Source organism: Mustela putorius, unplaced genomic scaffold, assembly GCF_011764305.1.
Source record: "Mustela putorius furo isolate JIRA1106 unplaced genomic scaffold, ASM1176430v1.1 tig00000145_pilon_pilon_pilon, whole genome shotgun sequence".
Classification (NCBI taxonomy): domain Eukaryota; kingdom Metazoa; phylum Chordata; class Mammalia; order Carnivora; family Mustelidae; genus Mustela; species Mustela putorius.
The window spans coordinates 15,642,391-15,662,397 of record NW_025421294.1 but is presented as its reverse complement, the minus strand read 5'-3'; the positions used below and the strand labels follow the sequence as shown (position 1 = coordinate 15,662,397).

At 44.4% G+C, this 20,007-nt stretch overlaps 1 protein-coding gene across 7 annotated transcripts in view; it reads right to left on the bottom strand.

Moving 5' to 3' along the window:
• The window catches only part of PPP2R2B (protein phosphatase 2 regulatory subunit Bbeta), a 448,554-nt gene that overhangs the window by 53,922 nt on the left and 374,625 nt on the right, over nucleotides 1–20,007 (bottom strand). For all 7 annotated transcript variants that reach the window (XM_004744688.3, XM_004744682.3, XM_004744681.3 and 4 more), the window contains one exon: nucleotides 8,450–8,627. In XM_004744688.3, coding sequence (XP_004744745.1) covers nucleotides 8,450–8,627 — 178 coding nt within the window. The remainder of the gene's footprint in view (nucleotides 1–8,449; nucleotides 8,628–20,007) is intronic.

Genomic DNA, 20,007 nt, shown 5'->3' with positions numbered 1-20,007 from the left:
ATAGCTTTACAGTAGACTGAATAATCCCATCTCAAAAAAAATTTATTTTTCCACAGATAGCTTATGCATTAGTTTCGTGGGCTTTTGAAGCTGACAACCTTGCATGCTTCTGTCTTTATCTGTGCAGATTTGGTTGGTAATAACAAGATTTTCTTTTGTTTTTGTTTTGTTTCATTTGCTAAGCCCCACCTAAGCCAATCAAGGACAGGAAAACTGAACAGGAGGCCTTTCTGCAGACCTGGCTGGAGAGTGGAGTCTACCCTGGCCGGGGAAAGACACCCATGTTCAAGAGCAGTTGAAGTTTTTCGTGTTGCCATAGTTAGAGTCTGTCAGTACCGAACATGGAGAACATTCTTAATCACATTAGAGTTGGATTTCCTTTTAGGGGACATGAACTTCCTCCCCCCCGCCTTTCCAAAGTCTGAATACAATCTTTGGATATTAAGTACTGATTACCAAGCTTCCAGATCTTGTTAGCTGAATGGATGTGTTACTTGATGATAAGACACTGGCAATCTCTGAAGAGGACTCTAAGGGATATTCCTCTTTTAAGAGCTTCAAAAAAGCCAATGTGCAAATATTTATGGAGGGTTTGCCAATTGCTAGGCTCAATATGAGATACTGACAAAGAGACACATGGTGCCACATTAGTTACTGCTTATGAGTATGTAGTGAGCTACAAAAGACACTGGGCTGAGATTATCTTCATGATTTGGGGGAGGAGCACTTGAAAATCCCATAACTGTGGACTCTACTATTCACGTGACATAGAGCGTGAATTCCATCATTAGCAAACACCCAGTATTCCCTTCACAGTTCAGTTCGGATGTTACCCTTTATGATGCATTCTAGCCTTTCCTTCATGATTCTCCCTGTCCTGTGTCCTAGCACCTTGAATACATCTAACATGTAGTCCATATTATTAGTACTAACTGAGTAATCTGAGATGGTGAGCTAGAGGATATCTCACTGGAGTATGAAGTAAGAGTGACTGAGATTTTAATCCCCAAGTCTGTGACCAGCTACATAATATTGAAAGCCTTTAGACTTGATAGCTCATCTACAAAAAGAGGGCAGAAACTACAAGAGATGATGTGTAGAACATACCTGGTACTTAATACAGGCTCCAAAAATTCTTAGTCTCACCTTCCCTAGGATGACAACATGTCTGTCTCCCTTTGTCCACATACTTGCTTTGCTGGTTTTGTGATATGTTAACTTAGTTAGGCTGAATCCCTAGTGTTCCCTTTGTAGGATATTTCTGGTTATGTTGGGCTAACATGAGCTCAGGAGGTTTGGAGGACAGAAGGGAGGAAGCAGCTGTTGTGTATCTCTCTCTCCCTCTCTCTGTCTCTTACACACACACACTCTTCCTCCCACAAGTTCTGTTGTTAGGGAATCTGCTGTAAGAGATTCTGCAGATGTGATTAAAGACCCCAAGAGGCTGACCTGAAGTTCATCAATGGAAGATTATCCTAGGTGGGCCTGGATTAATCAGCTGGAAGATATTTAAGGGAAATCTTAGGCCTCCCCTGAGTAAGTGACTCCTAAAGGCGGCTGGGTTCAAAACTGTTCTGTCTTCCTGACCACGATGTGTGGACAAGCTTCAATTCGTGCTTGTGCTATTCCAACCCACCTGTGATTTTTCCATTCCTGACTGATTGCCTTATAGATCCCGGACTTGCTTGGCTAGCCACACAACTGCAAGGCTAATTCATTTTAATAAGTCAGTCTCTCTCCCACTCCCTCCTGTCCTTTCTTTCTCTCTGTAGGCAGAAAGACAGACGAACAGACAGATACACACACATACACACACTGCTCTCCCCCAAAAGGTTTGCTTCTCTGGTTGAACTCTGATTCATCTACCCTTCAGATTATAACAGCCATAATAACAGGGATGGAGTTTTACTCATCTTGGCATTTCCAGTACACATAGTAAGTGTTCAATAAATGTTTATAGATTTTACTTTAAGTCACTGTGACTTAGCAGCCTTCCTTAGGCATAGTTTTTTTTAAATGCAGAAAATCTATAGTAGGTCAATAATAGGTCAAGATGCCAGGCCTGGATACTGTAAATCATTTACCTTTTTTTTTTTTTTTAAAAAAGAATGGGATCCAGGCAACAAGATTAGAAGAACAGAGGCCTGGGAAAATGTTACAGATAATAATAGCTTCTATTTATTAAGTCTCTTCTCTGTGCCAGGTGCTTGGCTAAGAAGTTGACATGATGATTTCATTTAATCCCACAATAACCTTACAAGATACCTGGTATTATTATCTCCCTTAACAGATGAGGAAATGGAGGGTCAGAGAGATGTTAAGCAGCTCTTCAAGGTCACACATATTTTAGGAGATAAAACTGGATTCCAATCCACTGAATGTAACTCCTGAGTCTAACTTCCAAGCTAACTACTACTAACTACTAAGCACTCTTAACGACTAAGCTCTACTTCTCTAGGAAGCTCAAAAAGCCGAAGAAGTCTGCCTAGCTGCATTCTTGCCTGATCCCTTGACAACATGGGGCTTTCTCCACGCAGAGGGAAATCCCTCATCTCATCAAATCTGAGGTATGGCACAGAGAGTCAGCAGCCACATAAGCAAAGCACCAGGCCTTCGAAAACCCACCAGGGCTGTCACTGGAATGCTCTCCTTTTACACTAAATGCCAGTCTCAGAGTGATATGTACATTTGTGGATGGAAGCCAGAGCAGCAATAAGGGAGACGAACTGGTATCAGGCCCCACAGTCTCCTTCAAAGCCTGGCTGGTAGAATCCCACCAGAATGAAAGGAAGGCTGCTGTCCAAGGTACTCCAGAGAGACAAAAGCCAGGAGTTGAGGTCCCCTAATGAGGGAATCCAGTCCCAAAGGGCCTCAGCTTAGTTGGCAAATGAAGCTGATGCACAGGGCTGCTAAGACCAAGGTCAGTCATGAAGCACCCTCTGATTCCAGATGTCTTCTCTCAGAGAGATGTTCTGTGTCATGCCCAGAGAACAGACTTCTGTAAGATGTGGCTTCTGCTGACCATTTTAGGCTTGCTTACACTATGTTCCACCACATTCTCTGAGCTCTAGTCACAATGGCCTTTCTAGAGTTCCCCCAACATCGTCATCCTCCCTCCTGCAACATGCCCTTCGTACATGCTAGACCAATCTCCCCCGACCACTTTGCCAAGTTAGCTCATACTCTTTCTCTTTCAGATCTCAACCCAATCATCAATTCCTCTGCAACGTCTTCTTTTACTCTCTCATCTGAATCAGATTTCAAAAACGAAGCATTCACACAACTGTATTTCCTTTCCTCACAGGGCTTTCTTCTGTTTGTAATTACAAAGAGGTTGGGGGAGATTGGTCTAGCATGAACAAAGGGCATGTGGCAGGAGGGAGTGATTATTTGATGAATGTCATTCTGAAAGCAGGAAATTTCTTTTCACTTTTTCTATCTCTGTGGCTTAAGTGCAGCGCTGGGCACAAACTAGGTACCCACTATCCAGTTGTTGAAGGCTGTCTCTTTACTTTTACTTGACAGGAGCCTATTAATAGGTCCCATATTGGACTAGTAAAGGACTGGTGAACTCACTCTTAATCTTGAGGAGAGAGTTCTAAGTATCTGAAGTATACCACAGAAAACTAATTTGAAAATTAGGGTTGCTTCTTGCCTTAGAAATCATTACCCTAGCAATGAGTTGTTATTATTATCCTAAAGTAGTTAACCCATTAAGGCCACACAGTCTGACCATTTCAAGACAGAACCTGTTATATAAGACAAAGACAGATTGGCTATGGAGGGAGGATTCAAGCTGTCATGAGGCCAGGAATGATACAATATGATCTGGTATTAAGCACAAGGCCCTGGGCCTTGGAGATCCTGCAAGCATGTGGATCTAGAGTAGAATGAGCAACATCTTGAAAAGAGCATCCAACTGTAAAACCGAAGGAAGAGTCTAGAATGGAGAAGACCAGACAATGAATGAAGCAGAATAGAATCCACTATACTATCATTCAACTTTTTTAGTTTACTTGTTCTTCCCATGATGATCATCCTTGTTTTGAAACCTGCTGATTGCTCATTTAGCAGGGCACTGACCTAAGCATGTATGTTTCTGTGTGCATCTATGTACTAGCATTATATGTGTCCAAATATGTACATACATATATAGGTATATACACATATATGTATATATTTTAAATGCAGTTGACCCTTGAACAATGTGGGGACTAGGGCCAGAGACACCTGTGCTATCAAAAATCCACAGGTAAATTTTGGCTCCCTTAAATCTTAATGACGAATACCTTACTGTTGACCAGAAACCTTACTGATAGCATAAATTGATTAACACATATTTTGTATGCTATATATAATTATAAACTATATTTTTATAATAAAGCAAGCTGGAGAACATTATTAAGACTATCATAAGGAAGAGAAAAATACATTTATAGTACTGTACTGCATTTATCAAAAAAAAAATCAGTGTGTAAGTGGACTGGTGTAGTTCAAACCCCTGCTGTCGAAGGGTCAATTGTATATATAAAATTTATCCACATACACATATTAAACATATAAATCTTTTAAATATAAATAAATAAAATATAATCTTTTAAAAAGTTCTCACAATCCTCTCTGATAAAGTTCCTCTCTAAAGATCATGAAACAGAGGGCCGGATAAATTAAGAACCATGTTAAAGCTTCCATACTCAGCAAGTGGTATAGCTGAGAGTGAACTTTAGGACTTTGAGAGCTTCTAGAACTTTTAGGACTCCACAGCCTGTGTTCTCAACCATAATGCCAGTGTCACACCAAATGCCAGGCAGGGGAAGTCATGACTATTTTTTAACCAGACTGCAAGACCGCTTGTCTTACTATTCACTTTTCTTCACATATACTTCCTCTGTAACTTAAGTGGATTTTTCAGGATCTATGAAATCATCAGACTGATATGATAGTTCTATTTTTCTAGTCGTCACGGTCATCAATGCTAATTCTGAAAACAAAGAAAGGCCCCATCATGCTTAGAAGCCCCTTCACTACCAACCCCGTTGTACTCCTACTGTGCTCTGGGAACCCCCAGCATTCTAACCTGAACCACGTTTTCCAGTCTCCGCAGTGAATAAGAGGCATCACGGAAATGGCACTAAACACTGTGTGATTTAATAAGAGCTGCCTGCTGGCTGGTGTTTTTCTGAGGGTGTTTTGAAAGCTGGCCGCATCCTCCCCCAGAGGTGGCTACACTTTAGTGACAAGAGGCAAAAGGGTCCCAGTTTGTACCATCAGCTCAGCACTTAAGGCGGTGTGGTTGAAAAGAACTGAATAGATACCAGTGATCATCATCCTCATGATGACGATGATGATTTTACATATGGCTGCTTTCAGGGTGAGTGGCACAGTCTCATTTGTATGCCGGCATCTGGCAGGCTGTCACACATCTGCAGAATATAACCTAAATTGTGCTATTAATATTTCCCCTTTGCATTCTCCCCAAGGCATCTGTCTCCCCAAATGCCTAAAGAAACCCCCCTCCCTTTTGAAGGCCTAGAGGCAAATCCAGAAAACATGTCACCTAGACAGGGGACAGCAGGCGCTCAGAGAGATAGCAGCTGAGACCAAGCAGATTCCTGGCTCTTGGAAAAGGTGTAAAGGGAGAGAGGAACCACAACCCACATTCATCCTATTTGCAGCTGAACTTCCAGACAAAATCTGTAGGCAGACCTCCTGAGGCTCAGATAGTAGGTAGAGTCTGCTCTGTAACCAACAGGAGGTGTCAGTCATGGTCCTGAGGATCAGGTCTTAGTGCCTCCATCACTGCCATTGCTTGCTTAAACTGCCTTTCTTAGAAGACCTTGGCAAACCAAGAAACAGACTCTTCTATATAGAGAACAAAGTCATGGTTACTGGAGGGGAGGGGAGTGGGGGATGTGTGGAATTGGTGACAGACATTAGGGAGGGTCGTGATGAGCACTGGGTGACTTATGCAAGTGTTGAATCACCATATTGTACAGCTGAAACTAATATAACACTGTAAGTTCACTGCTATTTAAATAAAGACGTAAGGGGAAAAAAGCCTTGGGCAACTATCAAGCACTTTTCTGTGGTGGAGACTAGCTAACTGTGTACCAAAACCAGGTCAATATATATATTTTTTAAACACACATAGCTACACTACATTTCCCAGCATGCTTTGCAGTTAGAGGTAGACATGTGACTGACTTCTAACCAATGGGATTCATGCTATTTGAGGGCCTGGCCCAAAAGAGCCTCCTGTGTGGGGTTCTCTACAATATTTCCTTTTGTTGTCTTGACTGCAGGTCAGGCTGGTGACAGTGGGGAGCTGCAAGATGGAAGGACCTATTTCTTTGATTCACAGTTTGGAGGAGATTGCTTTTTGGTGGGGATGATCATAATGGTCTTTATAACAGAAATCATCTTCTTTGTGTTTGAGACACTATGTAGTCTATTTTTATCAAAAGATTCATAGCTTTACTATAACGAACGTACTCTTTAAATGATATTTCCAGCTTAAATTTCATGATCACCGGGGCACTTGGGCGGCTCAGTCAGTTAAGCATCTGACTCTTGGTTTCAGCTAAGGTGACAATCCCAGGGTTGTGAGATTGAGCTCTGTGTCAGGCTCCCTGCTCACTAGGGAGTCTGCTTGTTCCTCTCCCTCCCCAGCTCATTCTTTCTAAGTAAATCTTAAAAAAAAGCAATCAACTGTCTACTGGATAGTTCTGTTTCAGTGATCTATCACACTTCAAACTTGCCCTGGCTACTCAAAATGGCATTTTCTGTATCTCAGAATGTTCTAGGTACTCAGATACAGGAATGGATCATATAAAGTCCCTTCTCTCATAGAGTTTACACTTAAACATGGGGAAATCCAAAATACACACATGCACCCAATTTCAAATAGTGATATGTACTGTGAAGATAAGAGGGATAGAAGGCTATTGGTGGCTACTTGGTAGTTAATGGGAAAAGGGCCACTGAGGAGGTGCCATGAGTTTGAAATGTGAACAATGGATGTAGTTAGCCATGTGAACTCTGGGGACAGAGTATTCCAGAAAGAGGGGACAGCAAATACAAAGAAGAGACATAAGAACAAGGTTTATCCAGGAACAGAAAAGAGATGAGTTGGCTGAAGCAGAGTGAATTCGGGGAGAGTGATATGACAGGATATCAGAGAGGGAGGCAGGGACCAGGCCATAGAGAATCTTAAAGTTCAAGGTAAAGAACTTGGGTTTTATTCTAAATTCACTGGGAAGTTATTAGAGTGTCTTAAGCAGGGGAAGAATGAAATCTGAATTAAATACTGAAAGGTCCACTCTTTTATGGGAACATGAACTATGTAGAAGATCAAGAAAAAAAAAGGCTACTAAACAGGAGATTACTATAGTCACATAGAGGAAGGGATAGTGGCCTATGCTCATGTAGGGTAGCAGGAGTGGAGAGGGAGAGAGAGCAAGGAGCTGATCTGAGATATACTTCAGAGTAAGCACTAGTGGGACTTATAGATTGGGTTGGGGGTAGGGAGGTTGGTGAGTGAGAAAAAAAAATCCATAATGACTCCCAGGTCAGGTGCTCAGCAGCCTGGATAGAGAAATCATTACCTGAGAATGGGAATTCAAGTGAGGAGTCAGGGTTGTGGAGGGATGGACACAGGAAAGGTAGGGAATAAATGACCCATATTATGAAACAGAGACTCATGGTAATGGAATTAGAATGTTGGCTCAGACACTCATTCAACAATTTTCTTGATGTTTCTGGATTTTAGCTAAATAGGGGACAGTAATATTTACATTAGGGGGTTGTTATATCAAATATACCTTTGGTGTATGGGGACTAGAAGGAAGCATGATGGGGATGTGAGGGTTGCTAACACAGTTTTGTTTCATGATCTGGATGCTGGTTATACAGGTGTGCTCTGTGGAAATTCATCAATCTGTAAAATTACAATATATGCACTTCTCAAAATGAGAGTCAACACATGAAGCTCCTATTGTAGTGCTTCAAATTCAATAAATGGCAGCCAGTATTATTTTACCATGTTGATAAAACGAAAACCATCTCACGAATACCTGCTGCCCATAGAGGCCATTTACAAATCCTTTCACAAGAGGAGGGAACCCTAACTGAATTCTGGGGTCTTATCTTATAGTTGATAAAGTTGCAACTGACTTGAGTTCACGACACATGAATGTTTTTATGCCAACGAACTGACTCCGAGTTCCAACCCAGAGACAGCGCTGGACTGCTACGTCAGTAATTCAATACTTCTCTAAGTTTGTTAGGAAGAAGGATGGATGCCGACACAAATGAAAAGGGAACAGCCCTCCACAACTGCTAGGAGCAGTGGTAACAATGGCTTCTTTCTCTTCTACTTCCCCCCAAGCCTGATCATACCTGAATACTTAGGATTCAAGCCACCTGGTTATTGGCCCCCAAGAAAGGATACTAAAACTTTGATTGGTTATTTCAAAGTTCCAGAGATTAATCCTCAGGTCATCAGCTGACATGTAGGTCTCATAGTCACTGTTGACTGATATAGAGTTGATGTGATATGTGTGTGCGTTGGCAAATACTCTTCGCGGGGTGGCCTCCACCATCAGGTCCATGGGTCTCAGGACAGGCACCTGGGATGACAGAGAAACAGATCACTTCAGAACCAAAGCTCTTCACCAGGGAAAACGTGTGCACATTTATGTCCTTCACCATTCACACAAAATCATGACCACAGTTAAAAACTTGAAGTTAGAGAAGTAGACTGATAAATCCCAGGTTTCTGTCTCCTCTGCTGCTTTTAGTTTTATTTATTTATTTGTTTATTTTTGGTCTATTCCTTTCAGTTTTACATCCTTCTCAAAAGATGTCACCATCACTTAGCCCTCATGGGCAATTTTACCCTTTATAGGCTCTGAGCGTTTTTCCCTGGCTGCTCTAGGGGGCCTCATCCTAGGGTCACTGAACTGAGAATCTACAGTGCTGTCCTTAGCTCCCAGAGCTGTTGCTCTAAGCTGCTCGCTTGTTTGTTTCAAAAAGAAGTATAGTGGGGCACCTGGGTGGCTCAGTCGTTAAGCGTCTGCCTTTGGCTCAGGTCATGATTCCAGGGTCCTGGGATCGAGCCCACATCCGGCTCCCTGTTTAGCGGGAAGCCTGTTTCTTTCCTCTCCCTCTCCCCCTGCTTCTGTTCCCTCTCTTGTTGTGTCTCGGTCAAATCAATAAATAAAATCTTAAAAAAAAAAAAAGAAGTGTAGTTTAAAAAGGAAGTTGTCAATTATCATATGGCTTCACTTACTTGTGGAGTAAGTGAAGGAGAGGAGAAGTGAGTTAGGGGAAATCAGAGGGGGAAATGAGCCATGAGGGACTGTGGATTCTGAGAAACAGACTGAGGGTTCTGGAGGGGAGGAGGGTGGGTGGGGGTGGGTCAGCCTGGTGGTGGGTATTAAGGAGGGCATGTATTGCATGGAGCACTAGGTGTGGTGCATAAACAATGAATCTTGGAACACTGAAAAAAAATCACCAATAAATAAATAAATGAGAAGGAAGTTGTGGGCAAGTTTCAGAAATATCTAGTTCAACTTTGATCTACATTTATACCACAGATCTTAGGAGGTCTAGACCCCATCCTGGCTTTTTCTCCAATCTTTAAGGGCATTTTGGGAAAATATATCACCACCTAAGATTCTAAGAGCCCAAATTCAGCCATTAGCATATAGAGCACTCATTGACATCCTGTTTTACCTGGGAAAATCTTGGTTTATACCTGTTGTCTTCATGTACCATAATATCCACTTCCACATCAGAACTGTCCTAGTTTGGACAATAAAGTATGTGGTCATCTTACTGATATATAAAGTATACTCAGTGATTATTTGTTGAATGAGTGAATAAGAATATTTGAGCAAATGTCTTCTTCCCCATAGGTCAAAGAATCAGGCGGTTACATCAATTCCAACACACGAAGCTCTTCCTGGCAAATATGAACAAAGACGCAATGCTCTTTTGACTCCCTCTTTGAATTCAAGCGCACTTCTGACTACACCCGGGTGAACTGGCTCCTGAGAAAGTGAGAGAGAACCTACCAGTGCCTGACAGGGGGCAGACTAAAAACAAAACAAAACAAACACAAAACACAGATGTGATCCTTTACCAGAAACAAGAAAGTAAAAGAGCCAAAACGATTTCCCTTTTAAGGAAGTCATCTCTTGCAACTGAGTGGACTTGCTGACTGATTCCTTTGCAGGTGCTCAATTAAGACTTCAGTTCTGGATTTGTTTCAGCCCAGGGGGTGAAGGGGGGAGGGCAGAAACAAAGGTTACATTTTGTGAAGTATACTCATCTCAACAATGTAACATTTTATAAAACAGAATTCTCCCAGTTCAGTCTTGGAGGAGCTTAGCTCCTTCAAACTTTTGAAGAGTTTTAAAATCAGATAAATAATTCAGAAGAATCAGAGTAGGGGCGCCTGGGTGGCTCAGTGGGTTAAAGCCTCTGCCTTCAGCTCAGGTCATGATCCCAGGGTCCAGGGATCATGGACTCTATGCTCAGCAGGGAGCCTGCTTCCTCCTCTCTCTGCCTGCCTCTCTGCCTACTTGTGATCTCTGGTGGTGAAATAAATAAATGATGTGATCTCTGTGAAATAAATAAATAAAATCTTTTAAAAAAAGAAAAAAAAAAAAAGAAGAATCAGAGCACTCTATTGCTGTGGTGCTAGACAGGCGGCGTGGATGTAGGAAGAGCTAGGAATCCTCCGACCACCAGGAGAGGGAGGGGAGGGCAAGTCTTTGTGAACCCTCCCCCTCCAATTATGGATGATGGTTTTAGAGCATAAGCTCAGGAATGGCAAGAACTTATAAGAACTAAAAGAACTATAAGACCTCATCACAGATTCATGGCAAGCCTAAAGGCTGTGTGACCATGGGTGATTAACAGTAATACCTCTAGTTATCAGGAAGGATAGTTGGGATCTGTGGAGATAATGTATCCTCTTGTTCTGCCTCCTTCTCCCCCTTGAAAGACATTTATTAGGCTATATACAAGGTCCTGGGGGCAGTGGTAGAGCATTTGACTGCAAGGGCCGGGGGTGGGTTGGGGTGGGATCCAACTGGTGAGCAAAACCAAACACTTCCTGCCTTCATCCAGCTGGTCTAGATGGAGGAGGTAAATACAAAGTCATGCTGTAATAAAATGCAGTAAGTGTCCCAAAGGAGAGAATAGCATGCAAGGGGGGATCTAAAATGGCCAGAGAGTTCTGGAGAGCTGATGCTAAGGAAGTTTGGGATGGATAACTGTGAAGGATGAGAAGATGTTTACTAGCCCAGGAGGGGAGAGAAGAATGTTCCAGCTGGAGAAAATAGCCCATGCAAAGGTCCTGTGGTGGGGGTGGGACAGGAATGAAGGGCTGATAGGTCAATGTGGGTGAGATAGAGGGAGTGATGGGAACCTTGGTAAGAGATGAAGTAACAGGAGAGGTCACAGGCAAGCCCCCCACCTCCAAAAGATTTTTGCTATTATCTTTAGAGAAATGAGCAGAAATGAAAAGACTTTCAATGACTGTGGTATGATCAAACTTTTGATGCGATCATTCCTGAGGTGCGGTGGAGTACAAGTTAGAGGACAAATGAAGTAAAAAGTTGGAAAGGAAGAGGGTACACTATCAACACCAGTGAAGGGTGCGTCCAAGTCAAGACTTTGTAATGGATTTAAAAAAGTGTCTCTGCTCTTGGGAACTCTCCTCGCAAATAGTTATCGGGCATTTACTCCTCTGTGTCAATCATTCTTCATACATCTTTCCTGGGAATTCTTTCACCAGCTCTGTGAAATAGGTACTCGTGGGAGTACTATTACAAGGAGAGAGCTCAGGTTCGGAGAGTTGAAGTCACTGGCCCAGGGCTGCCCAGCTAGAGGAGGCTGTGGGGGCTCTGAGGTATTTTCAGAATTTATTTATTTTATTATTTATTTATTTATTTATTATTTATTTATTTATTATTTTTTTTTTTAGGCCATTTTCAGAATTTAATACGAGAGCCTACTTGACTGCAGAGCTGGTGTTCCTTCCACCGTCTCCCACCATACTCATGTATCATACGTGACAGAAAGTGACGAATGGTCCAGATGTGGCATGCATACACAGCACTAGTATTTGTGGAACTGACAGCGTTACTGATAGTAGTAACTGTAGTGGTAGTCCACGAGGTTTACAGTTAAGCTGCCTCTAGCAACCTCAATATGATGTTGTAGGTTCCTGGTATTTGAATGGGGGGGGGGGGACGACTCTGTGTGCTTTCAAAAACACATGCCACGCTTTTGTAGTGTGTCATAAAGGAGTTCCCCACCTGGTGCTTTGGAGGGCTACCTGTGCTTCTTCTGCCCGCCCCCCACCCCCAGATGTAGCAGAGCTCAAAGCGGGCTCCCCAGGGCCACAGAAGAAATGGAATCTGCAAGGACTTCCTGTAGCTCCTCCTCCCGTCCTCTGCTCAGCCTCTTTCATTACAGCACATTGTCTGCAGAGGCTTCCCGTGGCTGTGGTGACAGGGAGGGAGCGTGACAGCCGGGATCAAGAGGCATTACAAAGTGGGAACTGCCAGCCCAGAGCGTCAGCTTAACGTGACGGGGCTGCCTGCTAATTCAGGCTGACATATTCCATGATGTACCACTTAATGGGGAAGGCTCTGCGGAGGTGTCTGGGGAGGGAGCCTCTGATGCTTCCCCCAGATAAGGCAGAGGGAAGAATATCATTCAAGCTAGTCTGGCACCATTCCCATGCCCGGGGCGAGGCCTGGCCACTGCCTGATGATGCCCCTCACAGGAAGGAAGAGGTCTGGTTCAAGCCGGACGGCAAGCCCATCAGGAAGCCCCATTGGGACTGTGCTTGCCAACTGCTCTGGCTACCTAGTGCCTTCTGGGCCAGACAGGGAGAGGAGCCAGGCACTGCGCTCTGAGTCGGACCCACCGGCACTCGTCAGGGCTTTCTCTGTATGACATTCATGAAGGGCTTCCGTGTCCTGTGCCAGACACTGTGTTAGAGCACCCCCAACCCCACCCCTGCCCCAAGTCCAGGGCTCTGCTTCATTCAACCCTCTGCCTTCTCGGGGCAGAGGCCCCAGGGAAGATTCTTCTGTTCACTCATTTCCTAGGGAAGGTTCAGGGAACTAAAGTATCCCGTCCAATGTCACATGGACAGTAAGCCGAGGGGCTGAACCAAGGCAGTGTGGTTCCCAAGTGAGCACACTACTGCAGATGAAACTGCTAAAGGGAAATAAGAAATTGTCATTTTTGCAGGTCAAAAATCATCAAATCTCCATAACTGTGTATGGTTCAGCCTAATACTCTGGAAGGACTCTGTGCTATGGTGACGTGACAGTGACTCATGGAACAATGAATCTTGGAAGGGTGCTTAGAGCCTTTCCCAAGGACAATCCTGTGTGTGTGCATGCATGTGTGTGCACACGTGTGTGTGTGCCACATGTGTGGCCACGTGTGTGTGTGCACGCAGGAGGGGGATGGGAATTTAATGAGAGCCCTGGCTGTCTAGGTTTTACCTCCTTCATCACTCTTGACAGTCCGTTGGGATTCCCAATCATATCTTGCTTAAATAAGTATTTCTGTGAATAAGGCAAGTATGAAAACAACTGGCCCAGGCAGTACCTACCACGTGCAGGTGAGGGAATCAGGACCTGCTGAGGTGAAGTGCCTTGTCCAGTCACCCAGAGAGGGGCTGCTAGCACAGTCTGGGTTTCTCCCTCCCATCCCAGAGCTTCATCTGCCCCCAAACCATGTGCCCAAACTGTTTTCATAGGACCAGAGCCCCCTTTCTGCCAAGTGTCAGGACAAAAACTGGACAAGCCAAGACCTTTAGCTTGTAGGTCAAAGTCTCTTTTCCGAGGCATGCTGGCCATGGTGGGTGACGCTCAAATCAGCTGAGACCAGGCTGCCTTGTGCTCGAAATGAGAAGAGCATCCCCAGCCCCAGAGGGCTGCAGGATGCCCTTCAAACCCTCCCTCAGGTGCCTCCTCCTCCTGCACTTGCATTCCATTTCCCCTCATCGCCCAGAGCCTAGTTCCGAAGGAGGAGCACGTCAGCCCGCTTGGCAAGACAGCCAGCATTGTATTAGAAGATGAGCTGGAGAGGGTGCCACATCCCAAGAGATCAGTCTCAGAGTGCAACCTGCTGAAAGCTGACAGAGCTCTCACCTGTAATATTAGGGCAGTGCAAAGAGCCCAAAGAACCACATGGCTGCCTCCTCCTCATCGCTGAGGTCTTTGTTCAATAACACCCCCTGAGAGAGGCCGTCCACGCCCTCCACCTCGGATTTCACACGTCCTCACTGTCTCCTCACCCAGCTGACTGCTTAGCAGGTTTTAAACATTTCAGCAACTCATCACTGAATTCTCATGAGTACTCTATGATTTAGATATTGGTAGATATTACGATCCCTGTTGCACAGAGGAGGCAACTGAGGCCAGAAAGGTTAAGGAATTTCTGGCAAGTCACACAGCTGGTAGGCATGGCTGGCATGCTTGACTCCGGGAGTCTAAGCCGTCGGTCAATTTCGATTCTGGGCCTTGGAAGAGCACAGTGGGGTGTGTGGGACTGAAACAAGTAAAGAGACATTTCAGGGCAGAAGATCTGTGCTGTGATGGAGGCCACCAGGCACCGCCCAGGCCATGTTAGCCAAATGGGCTCTGTGTCCACCTGGGGAGGTCAAGGGAGACCTCAGAGGGAGAGGGTTATGAAACCGGGCAGGGTGCAAAGGGCTTTGCAGGAGTCCATCAGGCAGAATGGGGGGTGGAGAAGGGAGGGGGTATGCTGTACTCAGAGGGACCAACCCATGCAGAAGCTCAGACAGGAGAAAATGGAAAATGAAGAACATGTACACCACTGTGTGACTCCACGTGTTTCTGTGGGGGGGGGGCGGTGGCCGTGACTTAACGATGGGCTCAAGTCCCCCCTCTGTATGAGACATGAAGAGTGCCTGAACTGGGGAAGGGGGTGGGTGTGAATGGGGAGTGGCTTTTGAGGGAAGACCAGAATGCAGTGAGGGAGGGAGCTGACGGCTGTCTGGGGAACAGCATTCCCGGCAGAGGGAAGAGCAGGTGTGAAAGTTGGAGCCCGTGAGGGAAGGGGGGAAGTGTGACGTTGGCACTTGAGGTTACAGTACCAGAGGAACAGCAAGGGATCTTTGTGGCTGGAGAGGAGTCTGTAAGGGAGCAATGGCAGCAGACGTGGGGTCAGTAGTCCGTGCTGCATCACAGACGTGACTGGAAGGCTGAAGGAGACTCAGGGAGCCGTCCAACACACTCGCCTTCCTGCTCAGAAACTCCTTGCTCGCTCTCCCTCTCTCACCACTCCTTCCGTCTCTCCCCACCTGGCCTTTACTCTTCCTGCCTCGGCTCCTTTCTCATTATCTTTCCTGTCCCTCCTCTTGGAACATACAAGATCATCTTTCAGTCCCCAGAACCCATTTACCAACAAAATGAATGTTGCTGTCATTGGGCTTATTTGGCGACCATGAGGGCGATTCTTCACAATCTTCCATGGCACCGAGGCGGGCGTCGGCGGGTCACGAAGCCCCCCTTCAGAGACACACAGGGGAAGCTGTGCAGAATCCTGCAGCCCCTGCGGCCCCCACTTGAAACGACATCTGTGAAAATGCACAGCAGGAAGAGGCTAGAGGTGAGGACCCCCGTGCCTTTGAGCACCGACTCTTTACAGAGAAAAAAAAAACAGCAGCTGTGTTTACCATGGCAACCTCCGGTGCCCCAGCAAGCTAACAGACTCAAGGCAAGGCTCAGAGAGCAGAGATGGCCCGAGAGGAGCTACAGAACAGAAAGAAGATGGAGCCGTGGGGAAGGAAGAGAGAGAGAGCGAGAGAGAGAGAGAGTGTCAGGTGTGGAAGGATGTGAATGGATTTCAGCTGGTCGGTAAGCTCGGGTCGAATATGTTGGAGTCCAGCAGGCATGCATTTGAACAACCTTGGTTGTTAAGTACACATGACATAATTGGCATTATGGGGCCTTTTGAGAAAACTGCTATCAGTTTCCCTCCATGCTTGTTCCATATCTCCTTCTCATTGTTCAACCCATGCTCCCCACTACTCTCCCAATAGTGGAGATACTGAGATACCAACATTTCATATTGGGACTGATAGGCCAAAGGACAGTCATGGGTTACGTGCTCCGTATCCGCACTCAGGGAGGACACAGAGCAATATCATGACCACATACTGGGCCCAGACAGAACCTTCAATAAACATTATCACATGCCAGGCAGTTAGCACACAGAGGGTCCTTAGGATTCTTTCTGGAGGCAGATAAAACACAACCGCCTTCCCTTTCTCATTGTTCCTGACAAGCCCTTTGGGGAAGCCGAAACCGTGGCTGTTCAACATGGAAAAGAAAGAGAGGAGAGCTGCCTACCTCCTCCTTGGTGCAAGGAAACCGTGACCCTGGTGCTTGGGACCACAGGTGTAAGGCTGGGTGGAGAATCTGGGGTGATTTTACTCTTCCATCCAGAAGCAATAAATGGTTAGGCAGGTGGAGAACCTAGGAAGTCATGGATGCAAGCCTCACTTCAAGTTTGCCACCAAGCGTCTCTCTGGGCTTTCTTCAAGGAAATCCTTCACGCTCTCCAATGACAATTACTGTGAGTTTAGTATAAAGCCAGACTTCTTCAGTGTCAAGGAAGACCGAGTAGGTCAGCCTGAAAATGGGCGAGCCACTGGGTCCTCCTGTAAGTATCCTTGTTCCCAAACCATATAGCTTTGTGGCAGAGCAGCCATCCTTAAACAGGAGTATGTGATGGCTTCCCAACAACTATATGGAACAGTTTTCAAGGTGACCATTTTGGGGCAACTGGGTGGCTCAGTCAGTTAAGTGCCTGTCTCTTGATTTTTGGCTCAGGTCAAAGTCTGATCTGAGGGTTGAGAGTTTGTGCTCACACTCGGTGTGGAGCCTGCTTGGGATTCTCTCTCACTCATATCCTATTGCCCTCCCCCACTCTACCAAAAAAGAAAAAAAAAAGGCAACCATTTCCCCTTATCTAACTTCCACATATTTTCCTTGCTGAAAGCAAATCATCTCAGGAGATACCCACAGCCTATCTCTCTTTGCAAAAGAAAAACAGAGAAGACATGCATTCACCCATCTCCAATCCTACTGCGGCGCACTAGCCAAGGTATAAACACTTTTGGGAGAGGTAAGTGGATGGTGCCTTTAATCTATGCTCCACAAATGTCACCAGCTCCAGCTCAATATAGTATGAATTTCTAATAAAGTTTTACTTCTTATGTTTAATTATTATTTGTCAGAATGATGTGTTTATGTTGTTCAGGTCAGCTGTATTCTATTAATAATTTTAGAAACAGTTACATCTACAAGAGAATTTCATATATTCGGGGGGGTACCTATTTTTGTTGCAGAAACAATCAAAAAAGGCTTTTAGCATTTATTTGGGGGAAGTGAAAATACATGTTTCAAGAACAAAAGCAATATAAAGTTCTGACTTTTAAAGAACTTGCTCCCATATGCTTTCAATGGACATTGGTGAGTATCCAGTTAAGGTGGTATTTAAATTCCAGTAGATGCATGAAAAAGGTGATATAATGGTTTTATTTGAAACTGCCTATGTTCAATATACTCCTGAACTCATCTTCTGTAATTATTTACCATTACGATGGAAAATGCTTAGTCGTCTACATATAAATGTTCAGGAAGGCAGAGAAGTTTTCAGACATCTTCTAGGGGATGCACGAACATCAAGTCTACATTGTATGGTGTAAGAGAATTTTGGAAGTAGACCTGGGCTTGAATCCTAGGTGAGCCATTTACCAGCCACATGGCCTTGGGGAATTTCTTCACCTTTTGCCACGTGAACGGTCCCTTGCATGATGTTACACTTGGCAACTCCCAGTAGCTTTTTTGAGAAAACTCAGCACAGGGCCTGAGGAGTACTATCTAGTAAGGAAAAAACATTTAAGGAAAATCTACTTTGGGCAGGACAGTGTTGGGCACTTAATGTATACCCTCTTACTGAACCTTCACGATAACCCTAAGAGGAAGGTGTTGATATTATTCCCACTTTCTAGATGTGGATGCTGAAGCACAGGAGGTCATAACGCTCATTTAAGCTGTGAAGCTGCCCTTGAACGTGGCAGTCTCGCTTCAGCCACTATGGACGCTCTTATTTGAATTCTTACGATTACCAATTGTAGAAATACGGTCCATTTCAAGAGACTGCTAAAGGAAGACTTCAGGACTTTTTCTACTGGCTCTGGGGCTTAGGCGTCCTTTCTGTCCAACCAGGGAATTCAGTCGTGATTACAGAACTTGGCATTGCCAAGGAAAAGTGGCTAGTGGGATGATTGTTCACTGGGTAGCAATTAACTTCACCAGAAAAATAAATAAATAAATAAATAAACAGCTGAAGGCTTTTCTGGTTAGGAGTTTTCCCAAATAGCTTCTGTCCACATTGTCATGAAAACCCTGGAACAATATGGTCGTTCATCCAATTATCAAACCAACCTGGGGGGCAGAGTCTGGCATTCTGTGTACCCATTATTAAAGGGTAATTCAGTGTAACAAACCAAATCGAGTATGTACAAAGACTGTCAAATAAAATAAACCACTAACAAATTCAATTACTTCCCATTTTCAGTGGGAAGAATGCCAGTCATTTTTCATTTTAAAAAATATGCATCTTAATTCCATTTTTTTAGAAACATGAAAAGCATCACGTGAAGGTCTCTTGCGCTGTCTACACCGAGGTTTATTTTCCACAGGCACATCTTTCCTGGTCCTGGGGCATGTTCTCTCTGAGAATTAATGAAGCATTAAGCCTCGCCCTGGTCAAAAAACTTGTTTCCTCCATGGACCAGTGGTGGATGGGGTTCAGAAAGCAAGAGTGATAGGTTGGCTCCGGTTTACGGCGACAGACCAGAGCTGTTTCCAGAATGAAACTGCCACTCAAGACCAGCCCGCCAAAACCCCCGGGGAATCCTATCCAAATAATATAATTTTTAGATTTCCCTGATCACACCCTTCAACAGCCTCAATATGTCCCTGATTTCTTTTACTGGCTTTGTCATGTAGATTGAAATAAGCCTTAGAGGAAAAACCCCTTTGGACCAAGTCAGGCTTTTGTGCTTCCGTTTCTTAAATATCTGAGAATTATATTCTTTCATTTGACAAACATTTATGAAGTGCCAATCACTGCTCTCGGTGGTACGTGTAGAGAGTGAACAAAACAGATTATTTGCGGCACTTAAAGTAGAATAGAGAAGAAAGACATTAAGGTCTCGAGGTAGATAATCCTGTCAACTGTCACTGCCGTGATAGGAGACGTACAGGGTTTCAAGAGAGGAAACAAAATAATGTTTCATTAAAAAAAAAATAGGGGCTCTAATTTAGATTGGGGAATTTGGTAGATTGGGGAATTGGGTAGCAAATTGGGTAGTAAAAATTCACCTCTCCAGAGCAGGACTCTAGCATCCTCTAATCAGTGGCCAATTTTTCTGTTGGACAAGAGTGGAGATAGTTTTGGTTGTCACGGCTGGGTGTATGCTCCTGGCATCGAGTGGGCGGAGGCCAAGAACAAGGCTAAATGTTCTGTGAGGTACAGGACAGCCCCCAGCCACAAATCACTATCTGGCCCCCAAATCAACCATTGTGAGGTTGAAAAACCCAGCTCCTAAAGAAACCCATCAGACACAACGTCTAAATCTAGGATAGAAAAAAGAAACCCAGTATTAACTTATACAATATGTAGCAAAGAGTTTCTGTTCACAGAGATGTTTGGAATTAAAAAAGTATAGATTTATGTACACACACACTCATATAGACATAAATACTCCTATACATATACACATGTATATAATACACACACACACACACTTTTATGTACTTGGAAGACTTATCCTCTGTTACCAGCTATAAGAAAGACATACAACCCATAAAAACTGCCCGAGGAATTAATATATATATTTTAAAACCCAATGCATCAAAGATAGTTTTTATG